Source organism: Marmota flaviventris, chromosome 13, assembly GCF_047511675.1.
Source record: "Marmota flaviventris isolate mMarFla1 chromosome 13, mMarFla1.hap1, whole genome shotgun sequence".
In the NCBI taxonomy this organism is placed as follows: domain Eukaryota; kingdom Metazoa; phylum Chordata; class Mammalia; order Rodentia; family Sciuridae; genus Marmota; species Marmota flaviventris.
Window position 1 is genome coordinate 35,319,072 of NC_092510.1, and position 26,489 is coordinate 35,345,560.

A 26,489-nucleotide genomic window follows, 5' to 3' on the forward strand; every position below is an offset into this window, starting at 1 on the left:
AGTGGCTTGGGAGGCTGAGGCAGGAGGATTGCAAGTTCAAAGCCAGCCTCAGAAAGGCCCTAAGCAACTTATCAAGACCCTATCTTAAAATAAAAATAAAATGGGCTAGGGATGTAGGTCAGTGGTTAAGCGCCCTGGGTTCAATTCCCTTCCTGCCCCCACCCCAAAAGGCTGTGTGATATTGGGATCAGCCAGGCTCAGGGCCTCAGGGTCAGCCTCTGTAAAATAGTGTGTTATGTGAGCGGTACATGTGCTTTCAGCCAGGATAATCTGTAGTTCTGTAATTAGCATGTTATGAAAGACACAGTGTGCTAGACCCATCTTCACCAAATTACAACAGCCCTCCAGGCTCTCAGCAAGGCGGGAATGTGACAGGCACTCTTCCCAGATCCTGGCAGCTGTTGTCTGAAGCAGGATGCAATGGTACCTATAGATACCTGAGACTTTGCCTTTAAAGGAGTTCCACTAGTGCTTTCGTTGATATGAAGAAACACTGTCTAAATAAGAGCCATATTTGTGAACAAACAAAAACAAGCCTTGAATATTATGTATGATTTCACAAATACATAATCAGCAGAGATTTTCTTAAAAAAATAAACCACAACCAGAAGGTACGTTTTAAATGGACAAAGGTAGGGGTCTCTTAGAAGCCTCTGGCCGATGCAGGACAAGGTCATTGAGATCAGAAATCTCACTTGTGGTTACTAAACAGGTAACCACACTTGTCTCAGAAAAACAGCAGAGGAATAACCCAGGGGAATTTCTCTCTCTCTCTCTCCCTTCCATGTTCAAGGTGATGTAGTCCCCACCTTTCTCATTTGGAAGGAGAATTAAAATTACCCCTGACCTTTTCATTGGAGGAATCTTTGATCTGATAAGGCTTGGGTTAATTCTTAGAAACAAATTTGTGAGCCTGAAGTTTAAAAGTGCATCCTGACATAGGGCAGTCCTTAGCCTGTGGACAAAATGCAGATCTCTCATGCTGAAAGGTTATTAACAGTCTTCCACAGAATTGAAAAATGTGTGTTCTTTTCCAGAAAGGAAAAGAACAGCATCCATAATTTATCTTTCAAAGTAAAGCGTCTGCTAGCATCTTAAAAGGAAATGTGTGACTGAATCCTTGACCAATATATTCTTTGGATGTGACATATCAAGTTATTAACTGAGAGAGGCTGAAGTAGGGCCAATAAATGGTCTGTTAGCAGCAGGAAGTTCAAATCTAATGTCTAGATGTGTCTCTATGGGTGTGTATGTGTGCACGTGTGTGCATGTGCAGTGCCCATAAGAGAGAGAGAGAGCCAGAGAGAGAGGAAGACTACTTTCTCTTTGATATTTAAATTTTTCTTTAATTACATTAAGACTTAACTCTTGGGTTGAGGATGCTGCTCAGTGGTTAAGCACCCCTGGGTTTAATCTCTGGCACCAAAATAAAACAAAACAAAAAAACCCATAACTCTTGTGACATCTTCCTGTCAGTCAGCATGTATATAAATATGTAAATCCATAACACATATAAATCTGCACTACCTTAAACATTTTCACTTCCTGTGTCCTTATTAAGTGTTTGGCTTCTGGCTGAATATGCACACGGATTATTTTATTTCATCCTCATAGCAGGCCAGTACTACTATAATTGCTCTGTTATGATGAGAAACCAAGGAGAGGCCAAATCACAAGCAGTGAGCCTTGCTCACATGGTTGGTCAAGTGGTGATGGCAGAGTTCAAGTCCAGGGGTGTCCACCATCAAATTCAGGGATCAAGCTACTCGTGACCTGGTCTCCTGAGAATCTTATTTCAACAGCCCTACTATTCTCAGTGTCTTTTTGAAAAGAGATTTTTGCCCTCCTTATCTCATAATTGGGAGCTTTGCATTTCCCACAGAAACAGCTATCATTTTGTTCTTGGCCTCTACTAAGCCACTAGGCTGGATGTCATCTATATGAAGAGTATTTGAATTTATGTGGTCTTTGTTTTTAGTGTGGACTAATCTATTAGTCTAAGACTCTGAGTTTATAACGACCTTTGCTCCTTACCTCTTAACACGCAATGTCACAGTTTCCTAGACACATGTAGAAGTTTCTGAGGAACTAAAAATATACGCAGTTTAACAAGGAACATCAGTTACTTACACCATCATAAACAAGAGCTTTCCAGGAGTGTTCTAACTTCTTCATTAACCTACATGTAAACAGATAGAAAAATAACCATGAAAATGCAGAACCACTCATATCTGATGAATTTTCAAAAACATTTTGGATGACTTGAAAATAATAAAAGACCACTTCCCCAAATGTCTCACCTGTATGATTGTAGAATGTCAATAATGCCCATAAATAAAAGTAGTTTTTCCCCCTTATGGCTTTTAGCTGGAATGCCTCCCATTCTGTTGATAGAACAAAAGAGAAAATATTTTATTGAATATTTTAAGACTAGAAAAATTAAAAATATTTATAATAAATAGATTGAAAATAAATATCTTTTAAGAATTCTTTATCTATCTATCTATCTATCTATCTATATATATATATATATATATTTTTTTTTTTTGCATCCAGTTAACGGTCTTCCTGGCAATCCAGAATGATGTACTTTCCCACAATGGAGAAACATCATAGCTGTCAGCTCTGAAAAGTTGGATGAGAAGAATCCAATTTAAAAATTATTTCTCTTTTAAAAGCGTGGCCAAGAACTCTTAGAATATAATAAATATTATTTTTAAAAAATGCAATGCTCTTTTTCTGATCAAAAAAATGTTTATTGTTGAGATTAAAAAATATAAGGCGCTAGAGTTGTGGCTCAAGGGTAGAGTGTTTGCCTAGCATGTGTGAGGCACTGGGTTTGATTTTCAGCACCACATATAAATAAATGGATAAAATAAAGGTCTATCAACATCGAAAAAAATAAAAAACCCATAAAACATAGAAAAGAATATAGAAAATATATTAAAAATCCACTCATAGAGTGAAGAGATAATTATTAATATTTGGTATACTTTGCAGTATGTTTATTAATCTATAAAGGGGATTATTTAATTTATCATGTTTTATAATCTGACTTTTTCACTTACTAAATGATGAACATTTCTTTCTTTTTTTTTTTTTGGTACGGAGAACTGAACTTAGGGGCACTTGACCACTGAGCCACATTCCCAGCCCTATTTTGTATTTTATTTAGAGACAGGGTTTCACTGAGTTGCTTAGCACTTCACTGTTGCTGAGGCTGGCTTTGAACTCACGATTCTCCTATTTCAGCCTCCAAAGCTGCACCTGGCTGATGAGCATTTCTTTACATTCAATGTACTGTGATTTTTAATAGCATGTAGTGTTTCACCATATGGATATAGGATAATTTAACTGATGATTGAACATTTAGATATAATCACAAGCAAAGATTACAACTAATTTCTTTTATAAAAGTAAAATATGCCTATGGTTTAGATATTGTTGGAGAATTCTAGAAATCAGGCCATTATAACCTCAGAAAATGATTTTTTTTCAGTCTCCTTGCTTAGCTAATACATGCATCTGATAAAGTTAACCACTTCAATAATTATTTTGGTTGTAATTGCTTCCATTGTCAATATGCACTTTACACATGCGAATGAATCCTGCAGTTACCATCACATCTGGCTGAGGAGAGAGACCACATCTGCCAGGGTGTAGGACTAGATCAACAGAATCCCCTCATGCAGATAAAAAGAGCTCGGAATTGTGAACACCATTCCTATCTTGTATTTGCTTAAATATATGTGTATTTCAATCCAAAGTTTATTCTTCCCTCTTATGGTTGATACTTTGAATATGTAGTAAATGGGAGCAGAAACATTTTTGACCATTTTTGGAAAATGCAGACATCTGAAAAAAGAAATTTTGTGGGTGAAAGAACAACAACAACCAGGACACTGTCACTTGTCTAGTTATCCTTTGATGAAGAGAAATGAAGGCTGGTTGTACGGATGTTAGTGCCAAGTAGGAATCCATTCTCAGAATGCCATCTATTTCCATGTACCAGGTGTTAAGTGCTTCAGTGCTGAGGGGGGATGTGACTACTTATAATTACCCAGCGGGGCAGGGCTGTCACAATCAGGGTGGGCATGTGATTGCACTTACGTGTCTGGGTTCTCTGCGATGATCCCATCTCCAGATTTCCCTGGACCTTGGATGGATTCCATGGCTGTTGAATAGAGAACTTTCTGCATCCCAGGCCGCTTTGGATCAGGCAAATTTTGTGAGTTCTCCTCCTCTTTGTCTTTAAGGGAATGGTCCAAGATGTGGATTCCCAGCAAAAGGCTGTAGTCCATGATCTTGAAGCTTTCCAGCACCTGAAGAAGAAAAAGACCCAAGAAGCCAGTTAACCCAAATGGCTTATAAGCCTCATCTTCATGGAATCAGAGAGCTCTAAATATGTAGATGCACTGCTCTTGCATCTCTCCCGTGGAGTGGCTGATGGAGGAAAAAAAATCCCAATAAAAACACTTGAGGTTATTATTAGGCCACACGCAGAAAGGACTGGTACAGTGGCTGCAAGATGAAATTTTTATGCAAATCTAAAGCAAGCACATCTTTTCTTAAACCTCCGTGAATGTTTTTTATTATCAGCATTTATTGAAAACTTTCCATGCACCAGGTGCTAAGTGCTTCACTTTCATTCAATCCTCATAACTACTTTATGATTTGGGTACTATTATTGGCTCTATTCTAGAGACCAAAAAAATAGAAAAATAAAGCAATTTGCTCAATAACACACAGCATGCGACAGAGACCTAAGTGGTCAACTCCGGCATTCACACTCTTAATAAGCTCTAGAGTAGAGAAACCAATGGCCAATTGTCTCTACAAGCTTGTAACTTCCTCAGCATGAAGACTCAGCTGGAATGTGTGGTTGCTTGGATTCTGTTCTCAAAAATCTAACTCTTGCTAAGTTTATTGGTTTCCTTTTCAAAGCCTGTATCTCAAGGTTGCTAGTTTCCTGTAATCAGTCTTTTAAAAATATATGATCTCAACAAAGAATAGGACTTAATGCTTAATTATCCAAACGGCAGAGAGTGAGGAGGTGAAGAAATTAAAAATAATTGAATATATCTAGAAAAAAAAAAGAGATAGTAATGCTCTGAAAGAAAAATGACAGGTGACATGGACTAGATAAGAGTCCTTCAAAATGGTTTCAGAGTTCAGGGGGCTTTGACACTGGGAACCCTTCCTAGGTAGAGAAAGAATGTTCAGAAAAAGTGTCTGAATATTGGGTGTTTTCCTCTATAAATTTTTTTCCTACTACTTTGTATATAATTCTTCCCTACAATGAACTCTTTTTTTCTTTTTATCCCAGCCCTTTTTATTTTTAATTTGGGAAGGGTCTTACTAAGTTGCTGAGGCTGACCTTGAACTGGCAATCCTTTTGCCTCAGTCTCTTGAGTTGCTGGGATTACAGGTGTGCTTGACGGTGCCTGGCCAGCTTCTCATTCTTCTTAAACTCAACTGTTTTTGGTCAGATATTCATGATATATTAGAGAAGGGATAAGGTCTAGGGACTCAAAGACCTATCAGTGTCACTTCATGGATGGTATCTGACAAAGACTTTGGGTAATATATATACATATATATATATATATCTGCATGTATGTACACAGTCTTCAAAAGATGGTTTTCCTTGGGTAGGCATCTTAGCCATTAATGAGGACACCTGAGAGGGGGCTGTGAGTGTCCAATACCATGAAATGGTCCCCCTTCATCTTTCAAATTACTAAGTTTGTACTTTGAGAAAGGAGGCAGACAAGAGGAGATGAGAATAGAAACTCATTATTTTAGAAGTTTGAGACATGGAATTTTCTAACCCAAGAGATCTGACAGTGGTCTGATAGTGATGTGGAAGCAGCCTCCCTAACCTAAGAAGTGCAGTCAGGATTGGAGGAGGAAGGAGAAGTGATAGGTAATACTTCTCTGACTATTGACCCAATGCCTGAGGATCAGTCAGTTCTCCATGGCGGGGTCTTGCCCTGTTAGAAGCAGCAAGACCATGGAAAACAAGACTGTTTAGTGTCAAGCAGGCAGGGACACAGCCTCTTACCAGTGTTATTTTGGCCAATTTTGATTTTTCTAAAATTTCTGGGTTTGTGGTTACCCATAGTATCGCCTGGATGTTCAACAGGAAATGACAGGCCTTCAACCCTGCAATTCTGGTCAATGGCTCTAAAATGACTGCCTTATAATCTTTATGGAGAACATTCCTAGTTTCATCTGGTAAAGACTCAACCATGTTTCCCTGCATAGCCCACAGTACTCATTTGTAAATGATTTTTTTTTTTCCAAAGTAGTGAACTGGCCTCAAAAACAAATTCTAATTAGACTGTAACAACACTGTGGATGTTCCTAACAGGCACCTGGAATCATTTCCTCTAGCTAGGAGTGGTGAAGACTGAAAAACAATCCTGACATCATCTTGTTTATTTCATTTTTCTCTGCAAAGTATCTGCAAATTAATTCTGCTTGTTAAAAGGCCTTCTTTATAACACATTTTTCTTATATTTATTTAACGTAAACTGGTTTGGATTTGCAGTCCCATTTACTGTCCTTAGGTCAATTTTATAAGTGATAAGAAGTCAGGCTGTGGTCCAACTGTAACTACAGCATAGAGTAAGAAATGATCCTGATCATTTAAGCTGTCAAATACTTTTCTAGGTTGGTTGGTTTGTTGTGCAGTGCTGGGGACTAAAACCCAAGGCTTCATACAGGCTAGGCAAGCACTCTACCACTGAGCTACCTCCAGCACTTTTTATTTTATTTTGAGAGAGGGTTTCGCTAGTTGCCCAGGCTGGCCTGGAACTTGGGATCCTCCAGCCTCAATTTCCCAAGTAGCTGGATCATAGGTGTGTATCACTGCATCTGGCTCTGGGTTTATTATTATTATTTTTTAAAAGAATAACCTTCATATGGAGAAGAACAGTAGTTACCAGGGTCTGCGAAGGGTGTGAGGGAGAGGTGATGGAGACAGGATGGATAATGGACACAGGAGGAAGAACTTCTAATATTCTATAGATGAGTAAAAGAACTAACTCTGTTTGACAACAATTAATTATATATTTCAAAATATCTAGTGGAGAGGATTTTGAATGCTCCAAACAGAGAAATGATAAATGTCTGAGAAAGATGTTATATACCCTGATGTGATCACTATACATGAATCAAAATAAAACAATATACTCCATAAATATGTACAACTACTATAGCCAATTAAAATAAAAAAGTACATTTTAAAAATCTTCAAGAGAAACTTAGAAAAGGCTGTAAAAAGAGATTCATTTCCTCTTTACTCTTATATTGGATTGTTAGCATCGTGGAAGGTAACTGAATTGTTCTTAGGAGGACAAGGTTCCTCCTTTCAGAGTGGAAGGCTTAAAAAAGAAATTCTATTCCCATTATGTGAAAAGTTAATCATAAATCTTAGGTGTTTGGTTAGGCAAAAATCACCAGCCACAAAAAATGTCAGGAAACAAAAAGACATATATATATATGCATATATTTTAAATCAAAATTTAAAACTTCTGTAATGGAAAATTCTGGGAGTAGATTTTTAATTATGTGTTTTAAAGTTTTGCATCAGTTAGGAACAAAATAGTTCCATTATTCATATCCTCCCAGTTCTTTAATTAAAGGAATTAATAAATCTGCCAAAAACTTAACATGCACAAACTGCAAGAGTGAGCAACATTTGGTGACACAGCAGACGATCCAGTTCGTCACTTGGGTGCACATTTATTTCCAGAATGTCTGCCTGACCTCACAGCTGCTGGTAGATTCTGTACCTGTGCATTTGCCATTCAAAATGTAAGTTACAATGCAAACACAGGTGCCTTTCCATCTAGCTTGGGCACTTCTTTACCTTCTCACTTATAAAGTAAAATATCAGAGATCATTCCCACAGCTACATAAAACTGGAAGGAAGTTGGAATACTGCGGTGCTTTTTATTGTCAAGGTCAGAGAGATTTCTTTCTCTCTCAAGGACTATTTTAAGTCAATAATATCATTGAAAGACTGAGTGTAAGAGATGATGACTCCTGAATGAGGTGGGAGCAGCAGGGAGTCGGAGGGAGAGGTGGATACATTTGGGAATCTTTCAGACGTAAATTCCAACTACCATCTTTCTAGAGACAATTCCTAAATTGCAATCTTTGGTTTGATCTCATCCCTAGCTGCACCCCAGTGGCCTTCTGGATATCCCTAATCTCCCACCCAGGGTCACATTGGGACCTTATTTTGCCCTGAAGCAGTTCTTTCTCTTCATTTCCCTTTTTCATTTGAAATCACTCTAATGATTTTTACTAATGTAGATTTCAGATTCCTCTTCCTTTAATTAAGTTGTCCAGTCTTGCAACTTTTATTATCAAAACATTCCTTCTCTGTAATGACTCATTTTCAACTTCCCTTTCAGATCCATTCTTGACCCCCTTGCTTTACCAGGTTCACAATAACCCCTCTTCTTAAAGCTTGTCATTTCTTGTGCCAATGCCTCTGTTTGGCCCTGAAGGTCCTTGCTACTATGGCCCCTACCAACATCTCTTTGTTTACTGCCATCCCAGAGATACTTCCCCCTCTAGTCAAACTGAAATTCTTTAATTATCCCTAAATGTGCTCTGAAGATGCAAGCCCTGATATTTTGCTCATGCTATTTCTTCAGGAAGGTTCTTACTATCTTTCTAATTCCCACTGTTTTTTTTTTTTTTTTTTCCCTTTTAGAGCCTAACTTAGCTTACCTAAATGAAAATTTTATTAATGATGTCAACAAATTGTTGGGAATATGTCTTCCCTCAGAAAACCCAACCACGTGATCATAATCAGTGTTCCTCCATGATTTAAGAATCTACCTCAGGTTTTATCTGTTATTTTTTTTTCGATAAGCACAAAACTGCTTGGCTCACCAAAGGCTAGTTTTACACTGTGTTTTCTGTTGTGTGCTCTGAACATAGTAGGAATGCACATTTGCTATGTTGCAAATGTAAGTAAAAATCAAAATATTCTGCAGCAAAGAAGTTCTACCACTACATTCTTCTGTCTTAAATATAAGAAGTTGATACTTGTGCATCATCGTTATAATGCCTGTGAAAATTTTTTAGCACTGAAAACATTTATTGTGATTATGTGTTGTGTTGTCAAAAAAATAAAGATAAAAGCCCACAATGTTTCCAAACCTACTTACACTGTAGGAGCTGTATACATTCTGTGCCAAGGGCAAAACTCAAGCTAATATTGACAGACTCTTTTAATGTACTGTTTGATAGGCACACAACCCAATGGCAGATCAAAGGCAAGTTGTTTTGCTATAAGCTTGGCTGAGCTTTGATTCCAATAAGAGTTTACCATGTTTATCTTTGGGAAACTACTGTTGGGACAACATGTTACAGGTTGGTCAACTGCAGACTCTTTGACTACCCCAAAATGCTTGGGGCTGGCTTTAAGATGGAAGATCTATTCTGTAACACAGCCCAGGGCTTTTTCAGTTTTCCTGTTATCGGTTCCTTTGCTTTCCAATAATGGAGATTTCTTGGAAAATTGGGAATGGAACCACCATTTGACCCAGCTATCCCTCTACTCAGTCTATACTCAAAGGACTTAAAAACAGCATACTACAGGGACACAGCCACATTAATGTTTATAGCAGCACAATTCACAATAGCTAAACTGTGCAATCAACCTAGATGCCCTTCAATAGATGAATGGATAAAAATAATGTGGCATATATACACAATGGAATATTACTCATCAATAAAAGAGAATAAAATCATGGCATTTGCAGGTAAACGAATGGAGTTAAAGAAGATAATACTAAGTGAAGTTAGCCAACCCAAAAAAGACAAATGCAGAATGTTTTCTCTGATATAAGGAGACTGATTCATAGTGGGGTGGGTGGGGGGAGCATGGAAGGAATAGACGAACTTTAGATAGGGCAGAGGGGAGGGAAGGGAAGGGAGGGGGTATGGGGTTAGAAATGATGGTGGAATGTGATGGACATTATTATCCAAAGTACATGTATGAAGACACGAACTGACGTGAATATACTTTGTACAACCAGAGATATGAAAAATTGTGCTTCTATATGTGGAATAAGAATTGTAATGCATTTCGCTGTCATACATAAATAAAAAAATTAATTAAAAAAAGAATGCAAAGTTAAATTAGCATAAGACTGAAAAAGGACAATCCTTGGGTGAATCCAAAATGTCATTGAAAACAGCTGCATTTAAAAACTGGTACCAGCACCAGAAGATATTAAGAGTGGTAAAGACAATGCAACTCGAGCTATCTCTAGCTCGAGACTAGACTTTGCCTTATGCAAAGTCAAGAAAGATGATGGTTCTACAAGAAGAGGAGATGCTTTATTAAGTGAATCTTAAGTCAGCAAGACTTCTAATAATTTCCTACATCACAGGGGTTCTTACAAAAAGTAATCAATTCTGCATAACTATTTTATTGTACGCCTACTATGTGTCAGACACTCTCTTGTTTCAAACTCTCTTGTACATTCTAGCTAATAAACAATATAATTAGAAATCCCCTATTTTAAGAATGACTTTGTGACTTTTTCTGGTAAACGGTTGGAACTGGAGATTATCATGATAGTGAAATAAGCCAATCCCACAAAACCCAAGAGAGAATGTTCTCTCTGATATGCAGATGTTGACACTAAACAAGGGTCAGGAAGAATAGAAGTTCAGTGGATTAAACAAAGCAGAATGATGGGAAGGGGGGGGGATGGTAATAGGAAAGACAGTAGAATAAATCAGACATAATTCCCAATGAATTAAGGATCTGGTCATTGGTTATCAACATCTCTAACATCACATAAAGAAAGGCATTCTGATATTGTGTGCCTTCTGATGGGAAGAGACAGTTTATCTGAAGTCAAACCTCTAGGTGACCAAACCTCTGGGCCCAACAACCAATTTATAGAAAAAGTAGATGAGAGAGGAGAATGATAAATGAAACCAGAGATGTAATTACCAAATCCAGACTCTGAGATAAACAACCCCATTTCTCTGATAAATACCTTCAAAATAATTAATTTTCAAAATGAAAATTAAGAGTGACAGTGGGACTTAAATAGACTTTATCTCAATGCTGATCCAAATATTTTTTTCTGAAACAGTTACAAATTAGAACACTATTTGATGATTAGTTAGAATTATTAATATTTTAAATGAATGATATTGGCATCTTAGTTTTTAAAAAAGGGGTCTTTAGCATTAAGGGGATTTTACTAAGATATGTATGAATAAAATGATGTGAGACATGGAATGTGCTTCAGATTACATGGGGAGTGAGGCAGTAAAATGAACCAGAGTTTTCTGAGTTACAAATTGTTAAAACTGGGCCCAGCACGTGTGTGTGTGTGTGTGCGTGCTATTTATAATATTCTGTTCACTTTTATATATGTTTGAACTTTTCAAAAATAAAGTTTCATATACTGTTTGAAATGCTTACATGAAGTGCATTGCTATTCTTGTTAAGAGTTAACTTACCACCATCTCTATTGATGTTAGGGTAGAGATGGCACAGATGAAAATAAAAATTAGTAATCTGGGATCTTAAGTGAAGTAGTAAAAGCAGAAAATTGGCTACATTTTATACTCATCTCAACTGATCATTCTTTGATGGAGGATCTAAAGAGTTAACCGAAAGTGGAGTTGACAGGAAGCTACATCAATGGCTTCAAGTAATTTTTCTAGCTAATTTATATTAGTTTAGTTCTTGAACAAGAATTTAATGATTGACACAGAACATTTGTGTTAAGCCAATAAATAAGAAAATTCAAAATAGTATCCCAGACATTTTATGCAAATAGACATTCCTGGAAATAGTGGTTTAGGGAAAAATGAATCTAAGGGTCTGCTATTCCTCACTAAGCAGGCCCTTCAGAGCACAGCGTCAGAATTACTTACATGTGCAAGTCTAGTTAGAGCTGAATGCTGGCTTTTTAATTTAATCTAATTTCCTCAATAAAGCTCAGAGTGTTCTTTGCTAACGTAATGAAGAGAAAATACAGGCTGTGACAAGACATAATTTTGGCTGGTAAAGCAGAATGAAATAAATATTAAGCTCTTAGCCTAGTTCTGGCAATAATGTATTTTGTACTGAGTCTAATGTGTGATTTAGAACTCTGGACTCTGCTGGATTAACCTGTACCAAGACCTTTTCCCTCCTCACTTAAAAAGCTTCATGTGATAGAAGCATACTTATATGCATTGAAAATAGTCATCCATCATTTAAAAAGATCTTACACACACACACACACACACACACACACACACACACACCAATCTTTATAGCAGTTTTTCAAAGGACAAAAGTGAGGACAGATGTACTTCCTGGTTTGTAATACTAAATTTGAGAATTTCTTTGAAGGAAGCACACTGGTGAGATCAGAGGGACACTCACTTGTAGGAGAGAAGGACATATAAAAAGTGTTGACCGGTCCTGGCAGGGATGAAGAGCCATACATGCAGGTCAGGGCCTCTCAGAAACCAGTGTGTGGTGATATTTCTGGAAGCCCCTGGCTCTTCCCAGGCAGTCTTGCAGGCCCTGTTCTGCCAGCTCTGTGGGTGCTCTGTACACGGGCACTGCAGGCTGAATGAATAAAAGAAAGCCCTACAAGATGAAACTGATTTTATGCTTTGGTGTAAGTAGCCTAAGTTGAAAGCTTTTGTGGGGAAGACAAGGTTGCATTTGTCAGTACACAATAAACTGTGTAATGAAGATACCACACAAAGCATATTTCTGAGCCATTTGCTCAACTCTGTGATCTTTCCCCCATTCTGAAAACTTCAAATACACCTAAGTCTCTGCAACTCAGTCTTTTATCAGATTCTAGAAGTTCTTCTCAAGATATGCAACCTCAACTCCATTTTTGAAAATGGCTGCGATTTGCTGCCCCTTCACTCCTTTGGTTCAGGTTTTGACAACACTGTTCTAATTCTTATCATGATCCCTGTGACTGACTTTGAGGGCACCCACCACTGGATCTACAGCAACAACCTCAAAGCCTTTCCACATACATCTTCAAAGCCAGAGTTGCTCCCATCAGCCCCCTGTGGCCCCTGTCCTTTGGCCTACAGCTCTCCTCTGGCTTCCCCAGGATCCCCTGCAGGGAGGGGGAAGTGGTCTGTGGGGACATTTCCTTCCCTTAGCTCCCTTCCCTCAGATGCTGTGTGGACCTCCCATTTGGGACCTCCAATGACCTTCCCTCTACCCTTAGGGCCATCTACGAAATCAAAGACTGGTAGGTTCTTCTCTTACAAAAGCAGGAAACACTTGTATACCCGGTACAGCATCATTCTCTTCATAGGCCCAAAGACTTCAGCTTCCATTAGCCTGAGTTTTCACATATTTCAATTTCTAGGTGACAAGTGACTAAAAAATAACTATCTAGACACGTGACAACAACCATAGCCACAGCCACCACCATGACAACAAACTCAGGAAATACTTCAGCCCTTAATCTTGAGGTAATATTTCTTTCAGGAAGAAAAGGAAAAGGAGTTTACTTCTCAGGGATCAGGAAGGCATTTTTGTATTTATTTATTTATTTTTTTTAGTCTCTTGTTTTCATCTTTCTGGAGAATTTTTTATAATGCTTCTGTTGATTTGAAGGGAGGGTTAAAAAAAAAAAAAAGCCAATAAGCAAAACCCCGCTACTGGCTTGAAAATCCTTCAGTTTCTGTAGTTACTGAGAATTCCCTAAAGCTGCTCTCACAGCATTCAACATCACACATCTAGTTCCTGATCTCCTTCTCTAGCAGATTTAAAAAACAATCAATCCCACTGTAACCATCACATTTCTCAGAAAGTAGTCATGCTTTTATGTTAATAGGATTTCATGGGCGCACATGTTGGTAAGAGTTGGCCAGTGTCAATGGGCTTGATTATGCTTTTCATTACCTTTAAAAAAATTAATCTTTAGATTATTTATTTTACATTGTATTCTTCAGTCATGGCATGGTTTTCCTTCCTTTGTCCCTCCTGGAAATAGGTTGCAAATTTCATGAACTCATTGTTCTGTACCAACCAAGGTGTCTACTTTGACAGAGCCTCTTCCTGACTCCTACTGTGTTTTCTTGTCAGAGCTGGAAAGACCAGTCACGGGCACTTCAAGCCTTTGATGTCTATATCTGTTATGACTTAAGAGCTTTCATTTCAGTGGACTGTCTCCCATTGCCCCTGTGAGCTCCTTAAGGAGAATGAGAGGATGGAGGAACAGGACTTTGCAGGTAGACACACATAGGTGAGCCCTGGATCCAGCAGTGTGAACCCTGAAGACCAGGGCAAACTCAACCCCTCCTCAGTCTTCTTTATCTGTCAAAAGGGAACCAAGGCACTCATTTCATAGAGTTGTTATAATGAGAGAATCTACCTATAAGGTTGAGTCCTGCTGGCTCAAAGCAATCCACAACAAACATTAACTGAGCCTAGGAGAGATGTCCTTAGTGCCCATGAAATTATGTACTGCATACACTGTACTGTATAGATCTATTTGATGATTACATATTACATATTGTGTGTTTCAATTATTAAGCTACTTAGGTATCTATGTGTTATATGTGAGAGGAAACCTGTGTCTACTAAAAACTAGAATGGGTAGTTTTGCAAAATACTGAGAATTACTTGTGTGGTTCACATGGAGATATCTCTTAGTAGAAAGTCAGGCATAAAAGAATATTTTGATTTTTTCAGCCACTCTGCCACATCTCACACTGATCATATTCTCTTTTGTTACTGCCAGCAGGAGATTCTTTCCTGCTTTTCCTGTTCCTGTTTCAGAGCTAACCTGCAGCAAAGGGCAAAAACCTGGACAAAGAACAGGTCCATTCCAAGAGTAGTGAACAGTGTGGTGTGTGGCCAGTCTTAAACGGGGACATCAATCATGACCTAAATGAGAAGACTGGGGAGTCAGCACAGTTGTAATTTACTAAGTTACTGACCATTAACAAACATTGGCCAAATGAGCCAAACAAGTTTACATCAAATAAATATACAAAAATTTATAACATTGACACAATTGACTTTGGTTTTCTTTCATAACAAATTGTGTACAGGTTATTATCAAAATCTACTTTGATGCATTTATTGGTTAGGTAAGATCCACCATTTCAAAAAGTGTTGGTATTGTTAGCTCCTAGGGTTCATCAGAAGACTGACACCAAGAGAACTGTGGAATAGAATTGTCACACAGGCTAAAGGATGGGAAAACGAAACCACACAGTTCTTGTTCTCAAAGAGAGCAGATTTTAGTAGCAAACATTAAATATGAAATCAAGCAATTATAATGTAAAAATACCAATGGCTACATAATAGATTTACATGAAGTAATATGAGAATTTAGTCTCACAGAAATGTTTATTTTTAATACTTATTTTTATATTTTATTTAATTTTGGGAGGGAGTATTGGGATTGAGCCCAGGGGCACTTTATCACTGAGTTACCTCCTTTACCCTTTTTATTCTTTGAGACAGGGTCTCGCCAAGGTTGCTGAGGCTGGCCTTGAACTTGTGATCCTCCTGCCTCAACCTCCTATATTGCTGGGATTACAGGTGCATGCCACTGTGCCTGGCTAAAAGTGTTTATTATTAGAAATACATACTCTAAGCCTCTTCTTTGGAATTCCAGTCAATTGCATTAAATCCCATGGACATACTAGCAGTCACTAGACTTAACTGTAAGTTTTTCAGCTTTGCTTTTATTACTCTTTCCAATACACCCAAAATTGCCCTTTCATTACTTTTATCCTTTGCTTTTCTGGAGAATTTATACTTAGGCAACTTTTACAAGAGAGACTTCAATACATACTGATCAAAATGACTGAATAAAAAATAATGACAATAGCAAATGCTAGCAAGTAAGGGGACAAAATGGGTCACTCATACAGCTCTGGTGGGAATGTAAAATGATGCAGCCATTCTGGCAAAAAAACTGTGCACCAATGTTCAGAGCAGCTTTATATGAAATCTCAAAAACCAGAAGAAAACCCACATGTTCTTAAGAAGATAAATATTAAATGGTGGCATATTCATATCATGAAATATCATTCAGCAATAAAAAGAAACAAACTATTGATACAGATAATCATGTGGATGCACCTCAAGGGCATCAGGCCAAGTGGAAAAAGCCAAGCTCAACAGTCCTACATGTTATGATTCCATTTGCATAGTATTCTTGAAATGCCAAATTAAAGAAGTATAAAATAGATTTGTGCTTGCACAAGGTTAGGCAGGGTTTATGGAACAGGGAGGTAGCCATGGCTGTAAAAGGGTAGCCTGGGAGATCTTGAGAAGGAGTGACTCTGCATTTGCCTGTGGTGGAGGTGGTTATATTAATCTGCATGTATATGTTAATTGCACAGAATCCTCCCTCTAATACCCACATGTGCATGTAAAATTTACAAAATTTGAGAAATCTGAAAAACATCACTAGCTTATATGTGAATCAATTTCTGGGTTGCAATACTATGCCAAGGTCGTATAAGATGTTTCCATTGGTGGAAGCTGGGTAAGGGTATATGACATCTTTCAAATGAACCTACAATTATGTCAAAAAAAAAAAAGAGAGAGACATAACTTAAAAAAATTTCTTCTAAATATGACAATGTTGTAATTTCTATCCTCATTGGGAAACTCGGCTTGTCTAGTTACATTATCTCTTAGACTAGGGAAAGGACGGCACCATTCTACATTCCCGGGAACTCTTAATATCCCTTCCAGCTCAATCTTTGATTCTATGAGTGAGTTTTATTTAGTAATTTGTTCACCAATTTAAAATGTGCTTCATGTAAATACTGTTATGTTATCAAAATAAATAATATTATAGGTAACAAAACTCAAAATATAATGCAAAGTAGTGGAGCAAATCATATACATCATGGAATTATAGTGTTTGTAAAATCTACTTTGAAAGATAGTGAATTCATCTGTACCTTCTATTGTAAAGAATCTCAGAGGTATAGAGTCAATGATATCCCTGTACCCTTTTCATTTTATGGTTGAAGCCTAAGAATAAAATCTAATTTCTTACTGATAAAAGGAAAGAAGTTAAGTTTAAACATCACCATTACTAAGAGATGTACATCTCTTTTATTATTTATGAAGTACTTTTTCCTTCCCAAGGATAACTGGGAAGGCAATCAATATAAATACCAAAGGAAAAAATAAACTAAATTAAGTGCAAAAATTAACTCTAAACAAAAGTATAGCTGTGGTAAGCCCAAGCCATAATGACAAATTGAGGATCATATAAAATAATCCTTAGTGTAACTCATGCAAACATGCCCATAGTTGATAGAAATCTGTTCTATAAATTGAATGCTGCAAAAAGTTCCAGTATTCATTCATTGTTTTCATTCAATTCTGAGGACCTATTAATATTTATGGTAACAATGATTTGTGTGAAAAAATAAAATTGATTCCACACTATTTAAAAATTAATAACTTTGCTGCTCAACAAAAAATGATAATAAATGTAAAATAAGTCATTTAGGTCATTAATTATCAAGACTTTGTCTGATATGACTCCCACTTGAAGGATTAGGAAAAATTTGGACTATAAACACAAGTTCTCACTAATATACTTTGTCTCCATGTCATTCCCCCAGAGTTTTCAAAAAATATTACAGGGTGTAGTGATTTGTCAACTTAATTAAATGATATGGAATTTTACATTTTTTTTGTAGATAAATCATATCAGAGGAGAAATAACCACAGTAAATTAAAAATGAATACTAAAATAGTTCATAATTGTTCTTCCAAAACTAATAAATAAAATTTCAATTCAAAAGAGTTTCATCATAATCAAATGTATACTGAGTGTATACAGTAAGCTAAGAACTGCAGAGGCAGAAAGAGACAAGGAATGGGACATTTACAGTCTTGCTAGACAGAGAGTATATATACCTAAAGGAGACAGGGGCCAATATTAAATGACGTCTAATGACCATTTATAACATTGCTTCCATGGGGAAATCACTGAAATATAAATACACTTTTTCCCAAACAAATGACTCAATATGAGGACAGCCAGTACAGTTTTTCAGATAATCCCAAGTGAATCAAATGGAGATCAGCTGCTTTATTAAACCCTCAATGCCATATTTGGCAGGCATTACAGCGAAACTAAATACTTCCTTCCAAATAGGCAAGAGTTGAAAAACAGCTAGATACACAAAAGTCAGCAAAGACAGACTTATTGGAGGTATACTCAATCTTGTCTCTTTATCCTCAGACAGCTCACAATTCCTTTGTTCAAATACATTTTCCAAAAATCATTTACAAAGTACCTACTAAGCACCAAGATGTAAACAAAGACAGATTGAGGTGTGATCTTTAGGCTTAGGGATCTGCTTACGAAAGAAGAACAGTGTATGAAATCTCACGAAAGAGGTAAGACTAGAATGCGTAGCATGGGGAACACACCGTGGTGGTTGTGAAGGAAGAGATACCCGAGTAGTTCTGAGATGAGTAGGTGAGGGCGGTAGAAGAGGGGAAAATGGTTGAGCAGAGTGAAACATGCAGAAAGGCCCATACTTTTGGAGAATGGCCAATAGATCAGAATAGCGATGCTCCAGGAGAGAGAAGGCTGAAGAAGGAAGCTGAAGGAAGCATCAGAAACCGTGGCAAGGACCAGATCAGGAAGTATCTTATTGTTCCAAGCTAAGAAGCCCCAGCTTTAGCCAGAAGACAGTGGGGAACCTTGGCCAGGGAATTGCAAGAGGCTGGCTGTCTTCTGATCAGAGGGTCACTCTGGCATCAGTGGTGGGGATGAGTTGGAAAGCAACGACACTGAGAACCAGTGAAAAGGCCACTCAAAACTCCAGGTGATGAACAACCAGGGTCTCAATAAAGGAAATAGCTATGCACACAGTGAAGAGGGGCAGGTCCACTAGTCATGTAGGAGAAGACGGATGGGAGATGATGGTTTACTGCATTGGAAAAAGAGGGAGAGGAAGGAGAAAAGGGTACCTTTAGAGCACTCATTAGGGCAACTGGCTGCACAATGCTCATGTTCTCTGGGTCAGGAAGACAGGAAGAGGCAGAGGCTTGGGGGAAGATGACAGAACACCTGGGAAGAGCAGTTTTCAAACAGGATGTGCATCTCAGCTTGTCTGGAATCACAGGGAATGATTTGGATAAATCCTACTCCCTGTTTGTGATGGCAAGTGACCTTGATGCTCTTGTACTTGCCATTGTTACCGCTCTTTCTCCTGAGCCAAGTTCACTTGTGACTGTGGATGGCCATCACAGCAGCAGACAGATAGAAGTGTCTGAAGACCAGGTGGAGGGGACAATTATTTATATCCATTTCCTCCAGGCACAGTGACTAGGAAGCATCAAAGTGGAAACTGGGGAGAACCCAAGATCAGGAACCTTCCTTTGAAAATATCCCATTGTTTGATGCCTGTTGGGAACTGGGCTCTGCAGCATTGAAGCAAAAAACAAGATCAGTTTTCTGGAGTAGTTCTTCATTAGTGCTATGTGTGAGAGCTGGCCAGGGATGGAGCACCACAAGGACTGGCTTATACACAGTGCTCACCAGTGGGTTGGAGAAGCCAGGTGAAGACACCAGGGGGCTATGGGGAGAGGATGGCACTCGTAGAGATGTCTCACTACGGGATGAGGCTGAGCAATCCTTTTTGATGCAGAGTCTAGAAACAGCAGCTCTGATGGGAATCAGGAGGCAGTCCAAGGAGAATAGGGAACATGAGCTGGCTCAGTGAGTCATGAGGGATCTTCTGGACAGCTCTCAGGCTAAGGGACAGGGAATCACAAGGTCTGAGACAGCAAGCCAGAATAAGAAAGAGGAGATGGAGGGTGGGCAGGAAGCAGGGGGAGGTCGGCAAGAGGTTAGGAAGCTTAACGTATCTGTCTGGGGAACAACAGAAAAGCTGGAGTCCAAAGGTCTGGGATCCTCGGATTTGCTACTTTTAAGCCCTTAAGAGGATGTTGGCACCCTCAAAAAGGGTCTTCTGACATTATTTAGCCACTTTTCTCTCCCCAACTATTAACTGCTTCAACACCAAAGAACTATAGTTCCTAGAACATGTCAGGCTATTTCGTGCCCAACTGACATTGTTCTCTCTTACAAATAGGCTTCTCTACTGCTTTGCTTACCTGGAGACTCCTCTCATGCTTCAAAATCCAGCTCTGATGTTATCTACTCTGATCCTTAGAATATAATAGTGTCATTGCATGCAATACACTGCAGGCAATTGATCAGAAACATGGAGGTCATTTGCCTCATGTTGGCACGTAGTCTAATTGTAATACTTGTCTGATAAGTGAATAAAAGGCTATATCCTGATATACGTCTAGCTCACCTTTCTCTTGCTGGCATGCTGACACAGTAATGCATTCCCTTGGCTGGTTTGTTTCTGGAGTCTTAAGAGAATTTTTTTTTTTGGGGGGGGGGTACCAGGGATTGAACTAAAGGGCACTTAACCACTGAGCCATATCCCTAGCCCTTTTATATATTTTATTTCTTTTACTTTATGTATTTATTTAACTCAGGGTCTCACTGAGTTGATTAGAGCCTCACTAAGTTGCTGAGGATGGCTTTGAACTCACAATCCTCCTTCCTTAGTTTCCTAAGCCACTGGGATTACAAGTGTGTGCCACCACAACCAGCTCTTAGAGGAATTTTAACAGCACAGATTCCCAGTGTTTGCTGCCAGTAGCAGCCCCAGTCTCCCTGGATCCCTCAGCTCACTACAGCTCAGTGCTGCAAAGTGAGGGCAATATCAGAGGGAGGGATGCTCTGGCAATGCCCAAACCATACCCCCTCTTCCAGCCATCCAGGGAGTTGGCCCTTCAGAGGATTACTTGAAAAAAGAGAGATGACTGCTGCTCCTGGATGTGGAATCTCAGCCCAGGGGGGACAGACATGAGAAAGGGTGATGAACTCCAATGCTTCATGAACCACTGTATTGATGGGCATTTTTTTTTTTTTCTGGGAAGATAGTTCACAGTATTCATCAGGTGTGAAAAGTGATCCATGACTATTAAACAGTAAGACCCATCATTGCAGAATCATGTGTTGCTCAGTGTAGCTCTGCTCCCAGAACCAGCTGCTGACTCCTGATCACAGAGGGTTGGTTATGGACAAGCAGGATGAGGGACAGGAGTCAGGTTCCTGACAGCTCAGCATTTACACATTTCCATACTACAGGGAGAAAAGCCATTCTGAAGGTAAATGCTATGTGCAATTAAAAGAAGTTCCATGAGCTATGTCTTATACAAGATCAAATGCAACCAGTGAGAAAGAGTTAGCCTCAGGATACCTCTACACTGATCTTTATGTTCCTTGGAACAATAAATGTGCCAAAGAAATAAAATAGGCAACTCTCCAGGGTCTTATTACCGATTGAAAAGTCCTGTTTAACCTTGTTCTTTCAGTATTGGGTTCAGGAAACACTATAAACAGACAAATCCTGAACAACAGCTCTTGCATTTGACCTCTCCCCCACCCCCCGCCTCCCATGGAATCATGTGATACTAGAAGACAGCAGAAAAAGGCTTTTAGTATGAAAGAGGCAAGACACACAGCATGTGCGCGCGCACACACACACACACACACACACACACACAGAGCAAATCTAAAAGTGGACAGGCTTGGACTGAGCTCTGGGGAATTGAGGATCACTTTTCACCCACATCCTGTAAGGGTATAAAAAACACAGGAAAGAAAATTTCTATTAAAATGTATGTGTGTGTGTGTGTGTTGTTTTGTTTTTAAAGAAAAACATGAATCACCCAGATATTTAAATGGCTCTGCTGGACATTTTTTTGTTTGCTTGATTCCCACTGTTCCTCTCTGACTTCTGAAAACAGAATAATAATAAAAAGATTTACATAGTGAATCTTTAAGCTTCAGCTAAGAGCATATGCTTGGTACCCAATCAGATGTAGACTCTGTCACTGACTTGCTAGGGAACACTAGACAAGTTTCTCAACCTCTTTTAAGAATCTTCAGCAATGAAAATGGGAGCGTGACTTTAAGGGGTGCTGGGAGAACTGAATGCAATGTGCAGTAGGCAGTCTTGGGCTGCTGGCACACTGTGGTCTTCAATAAACAGTATCTGAATAATAGGAGCTGTGGCATAACAACTTCAGTGAAGAAACAATTCTAAATCACATTTTTTTGTGTTTATGTATGTATTTATCATACATGCTATAACAGGTAGAAAGTAAAAACCCCCAAACAGTAGGACTGGGATCCTTAGGGAGCCTCCTCTATATTCGATGGGGTGGTTGGAGAGTTTTGCTGGCTTTTGCGTGAGCTTGGTCTGGCAGAGAGGTGTCCTCCTCCCCCTGCAACATCCTGGGCCACATTCCCAGACTCATGGGAGGCCCAAAAAGCCACAACCCGGAAAACATACCAATACACCCCATATTTCCTAGTGGCCAGGCTTGTTGATTGTATCACTTCTCCAGAAAGCCTTGGTCAGCCCTTGGCCCCACTCTGCCCCATCTTGGTTTCTGTCCACTCCCACTATGTGCCACTTATCTGAGTGGCCTGCACGGTCCTCCTACATGGATTTCACATGTCCATCATGGACATTCCCTATTTCTATGCTTTCGGTAAGTGGCAGCCCAAAGTTACATGACTACAGGTGACTTTTCCAAGGAAATCACAGCAATGATCTGGGCCAGGAAATTATATTTCCGAGGGTTTATTAATTAAATGGCAACCATCCTTCAGAAGCTACTAGGATTGCATTTCTACCCCCCCCACCCCAAAGAACTTTGACCTAATTTTGCCATGTCAGAAAAGCTTTCTCAAGGTTTTGGTCTTTCCTCTTTTTCTTTTTCCCCAGAGCATTAAAGGCTGGGGAATTCCCCCTTACTTTTGACAGTCACTCAGGTTAAGCTTGCAGAAATTGGTCTTTGCCCTGATTGACAAGTGTCATTCCTGACACCTCTTACTCAGACCTCAGAAAGGATGCCAGCAAATACGCTGTACACATCATGGTTCTGCATTCACACTGGATCTCCAAGGAGCCATCCATTAATCCCACTGAGTACATTTTCTTTAAGCTTGCCTCTTCATTCAAGATTTGTACATGGCTTTTCTTGCTAGTCACTGCATTAGACCTAAATTTCATTTGTTCCTAGTTAAACTACCTTTCCCATAGGGGAGGAAGAAAAGAAAATAAAGCAAAGCTTTCTTGTTTCATTTTGATCAAAGAAAGCTGACTTAGCTTACTATGAAAATCAACAGAGATGTGAGTTAAAAGATTCAATGTGATTCTCTTATCATCTATCATTTCCTTCAATATCAGAAGCAGGAATCAGCACCAGGATTGGGTAAATTGGGATTCCACATGTCCATTATGGACATTCCCTATTTCTATGCTTTTGGTAAGTGGCAGCCCAAAGTTACATGACCACAGGCGACTTTTCCAAGGAAATCACAGCAATGAGCTTCCTTACCCGGCAGTCTCTCTGGAGTGTCTTCATGAGCGCGTTGTACGTTTCTGTATCAAAATATAACCCTTCGTGCATGTCTTGCAGGAAATCTAAATCCTTAAACGTGGGGTTGGATTTCTCTCTCTCTTTCCGGGATGCTCTTCGCTTATAGGTGGAGCCTTTCAAGTCGTAGGTGAAGTGCATCCTCATGGAGCGGGGCAAGACATTGTTCATCACCACAATCCTGATGTTGATCCCCCCCGACTGCATGCAATAGAGTCCATAGAATTTTGGCAAAAGAGTCCTTGGATTCTGGTTTAGATTCTAGAAACAGAAAAGTGAAAAGAATATTTATAAGTTTCTATTTTTACAAAATAATGCTCCATTAAAGAAAGGTGTGTTTTCATGCTAATATAACTGAAAATGGAATGTGATGATCTTTACCAATATCCATTGCTAAAATTTCATTGTTTCTCATTTATTTCTTAAGTCTGCTTATTGAAATAGCAGCTGTGCCATTCTAAGCTCAGAGCAGTAAAAGTGGCTGAATTAAAAATGGACATAATGTCCTAAATTAGTTCCAACTAAATACAGGCAAAAAATTGATGGGTACTAGGTAGGAATGACTATTCTAAGGTGGTTAAAGAGAAAATTAATCACTGGGGTGTAAGAAACGAACATTTTAAATTTTAATAGCTCCTCCAAAACTGTCTTGCCGAATGGTGAGACCAATTTACAACCACACTGTGTAAGATGACACATTTTCCACCACATTTACCAGTACTGAATATTATGGAACCCTAACATCTTTATAAGCATGGTTGGTAAAAATTGGAAACTTGTTTTAAAAAATTAAATACCCCTGATTATTATAGAAATTTAATATTTTGATGTATTTTTAGCTGCCATGAAGATAATTTTGTATTAATAGCCTTTTGCTCATTTTTCTGGATTTTTTTTTTTGGGTTACTTTTGAAGTTCTTGATACACTTTGGATTTCTATTGTTTTCTTCTACTATATGGTATAAATATTTTCTCCTATTGTCTTTTTTATTATTGTAAAATTAAGAATATACACCTATTTTTATGGTTTCTTTCTTATTCATTTTAGTAATATATAATATTAGGGTTTACTTTTACATAGTTATATAAGCATGGGATATAATTTGCTCTAAATGAGTCCCCAACACTTTCCCTTTCCATCCCTACTTCCATCCCCTTCTTCCCCCTTCCTTTACTTAACTGATCTTTCTTCTAGTTATTTAAGTTTTTTTAAATGAGCGTCTTGTAGATATACATGCAGGTGGGATTCATTGTGGTATACTCATATATGTACACAGGAAAGCCTGGTCAGACTCATTCCATTGTTCTTCCCTTTTCCTGTCCCTCCTGCCTCCCTCTTAGTTCCCTTCTTCTACTCCACTGATCTTTCTTCTAATTTCATGGAATCTCCCCCTACTTTTCATTTTCTTTTTCCCCTCTTATTTTGGTTTGACTTCCACATATCAGAGAAAAATTTTGACCTTGACTTTGTTGGTCTGGCTTATTCTACTTTGCATCATGTTCTCCAATCTATCCATTCACTGGCAAATGCCATAATTTCATTCTTCTTTATGACTGAGTAATACTTCTTTGTGCATATGCATCACATTTTATTCATTCTGTTGTTGACATACACCTAGGTTGGTTCTATAGCTTGGCTATTCTGAATTGTGTTGCTATAAACATTATAAACATTGATGTGGCTGCATCCTTACAGTATGCTGATTTTAGGTCTTTTGGATATATACTGAAGAGTGAGACAATTTGGTCATGAAGTGGTTCCATTCATAGCTTTTTGAGGAATCTCCATACTGTTTTTCAGAGTGTTTTCATTAATTTCCAGTCCGACCAACAATATGTAAGTATACCTTTTCCCCTACATCCTTGCCAACATTTATAATTATTTGTTCTTGATAATTGCCATTCTGACTGAGATTAAATCTCAGTATAGTTTTGATTTACATTTCCCTGATTGCTAGAGATGTGGAACATTTTTTCATATACTTGTTGGCCATTTGTATTTCTTCTTTTGAGAAATGTTTGTTTTGTTCTTTTGCCCATTAATTGGATTGTTTCTTTGGCTTTAAGTTTTTTGAGTTCTTTATATATTCTGGATATTAATCCCCTACTTAAGGAGCAGGTAGCAAAGATCTTCTATTCTGTAGACTCTCTCTTCATGCTCTTAATTGTTTCCTTTATTTTGCAGAAGATTTTTAATTTGATGCAATTCTACTTATTGATTTTTAGTTTTAATTTTTATACTTAAGTCTTATTAAGGAGGTCAATGCCCGTGCCAATATGTTGGAGCATCGAGCCTATATTTTCTTCTAGCAGTTGCAGAGTTTCTGATCTAATTCCTAGGTCTTTGATCCACATTGAGTTGACTTTTGTGAGGGATGAGAAGAAGGGGTCAAGTTTTGTTCTTCTACATATGGATATCCAGTTTTTCCAGCACCATTTGTTAAAAAGGGTATCTTTTCTCCAGCAAATGTTTCTGGCACCTTTGTGGACTATCAGATGACTGTTTTTGATGTACTTTAAAAGTAGGTAAGGAATTAAAATAGCTTCTTAAAGGGCATATGATAAAAAGTTGCCCTGTTGTCTCTGATTCTGCTCCTTCTAGTTTCCAACATTTGAGAAAATCACTATTCTAGCTTTCTTTATATATCATTCCAGAAATATTCTGTGGGCTTACATTAATTCTGTGTCTGTTATTTTTGTTATATTGATGTTTTGCTCTTTGATGTAGTCACATTTATGTATTAATTTTCTGAGATTTTTAAATTTTTGCTTAACAGACCATTTTTACACCCTAAGGCTATAAACTTCTATTTTCTTCCCAATTTTTAATAGTTTTGGTCATTACATTTGGTCTTTGCTGCACATGGGATGAATTTTGTATGTGTTCAAAGATCTGAGAGAAGGAATGTAATTCTTTTCTCAAAGTGGACAACCATTTATTGAACAGAGTGACCCTTTTCCAATTGAGTGTAAGTTTCTCCTGTGTCAA

General features: G+C 38.3%; 1 protein-coding gene across 5 annotated transcripts in view; it reads right to left on the reverse strand.

The window, feature by feature from the left end:
- Pip5k1b (phosphatidylinositol-4-phosphate 5-kinase type 1 beta) overlaps positions 1 to 26,489 on the reverse strand; it is a 333,977-nt gene that overhangs the window by 121,779 nt on the left and 185,709 nt on the right. For all 5 annotated transcript variants that reach the window (XM_071600584.1, XM_027940141.2, XM_071600585.1 and 2 more), the window contains 4 exons: positions 23,462 to 23,761; positions 4,111 to 4,322; positions 2,301 to 2,384; positions 2,131 to 2,179 (listed from right to left, as the gene is read on the reverse strand). In XM_071600584.1, coding sequence (XP_071456685.1) covers positions 2,131 to 2,179; positions 2,301 to 2,384; positions 4,111 to 4,322; positions 23,462 to 23,761 — 645 coding nt within the window. The remainder of the gene's footprint in view (positions 1 to 2,130; positions 2,180 to 2,300; positions 2,385 to 4,110; positions 4,323 to 23,461; positions 23,762 to 26,489) is intronic.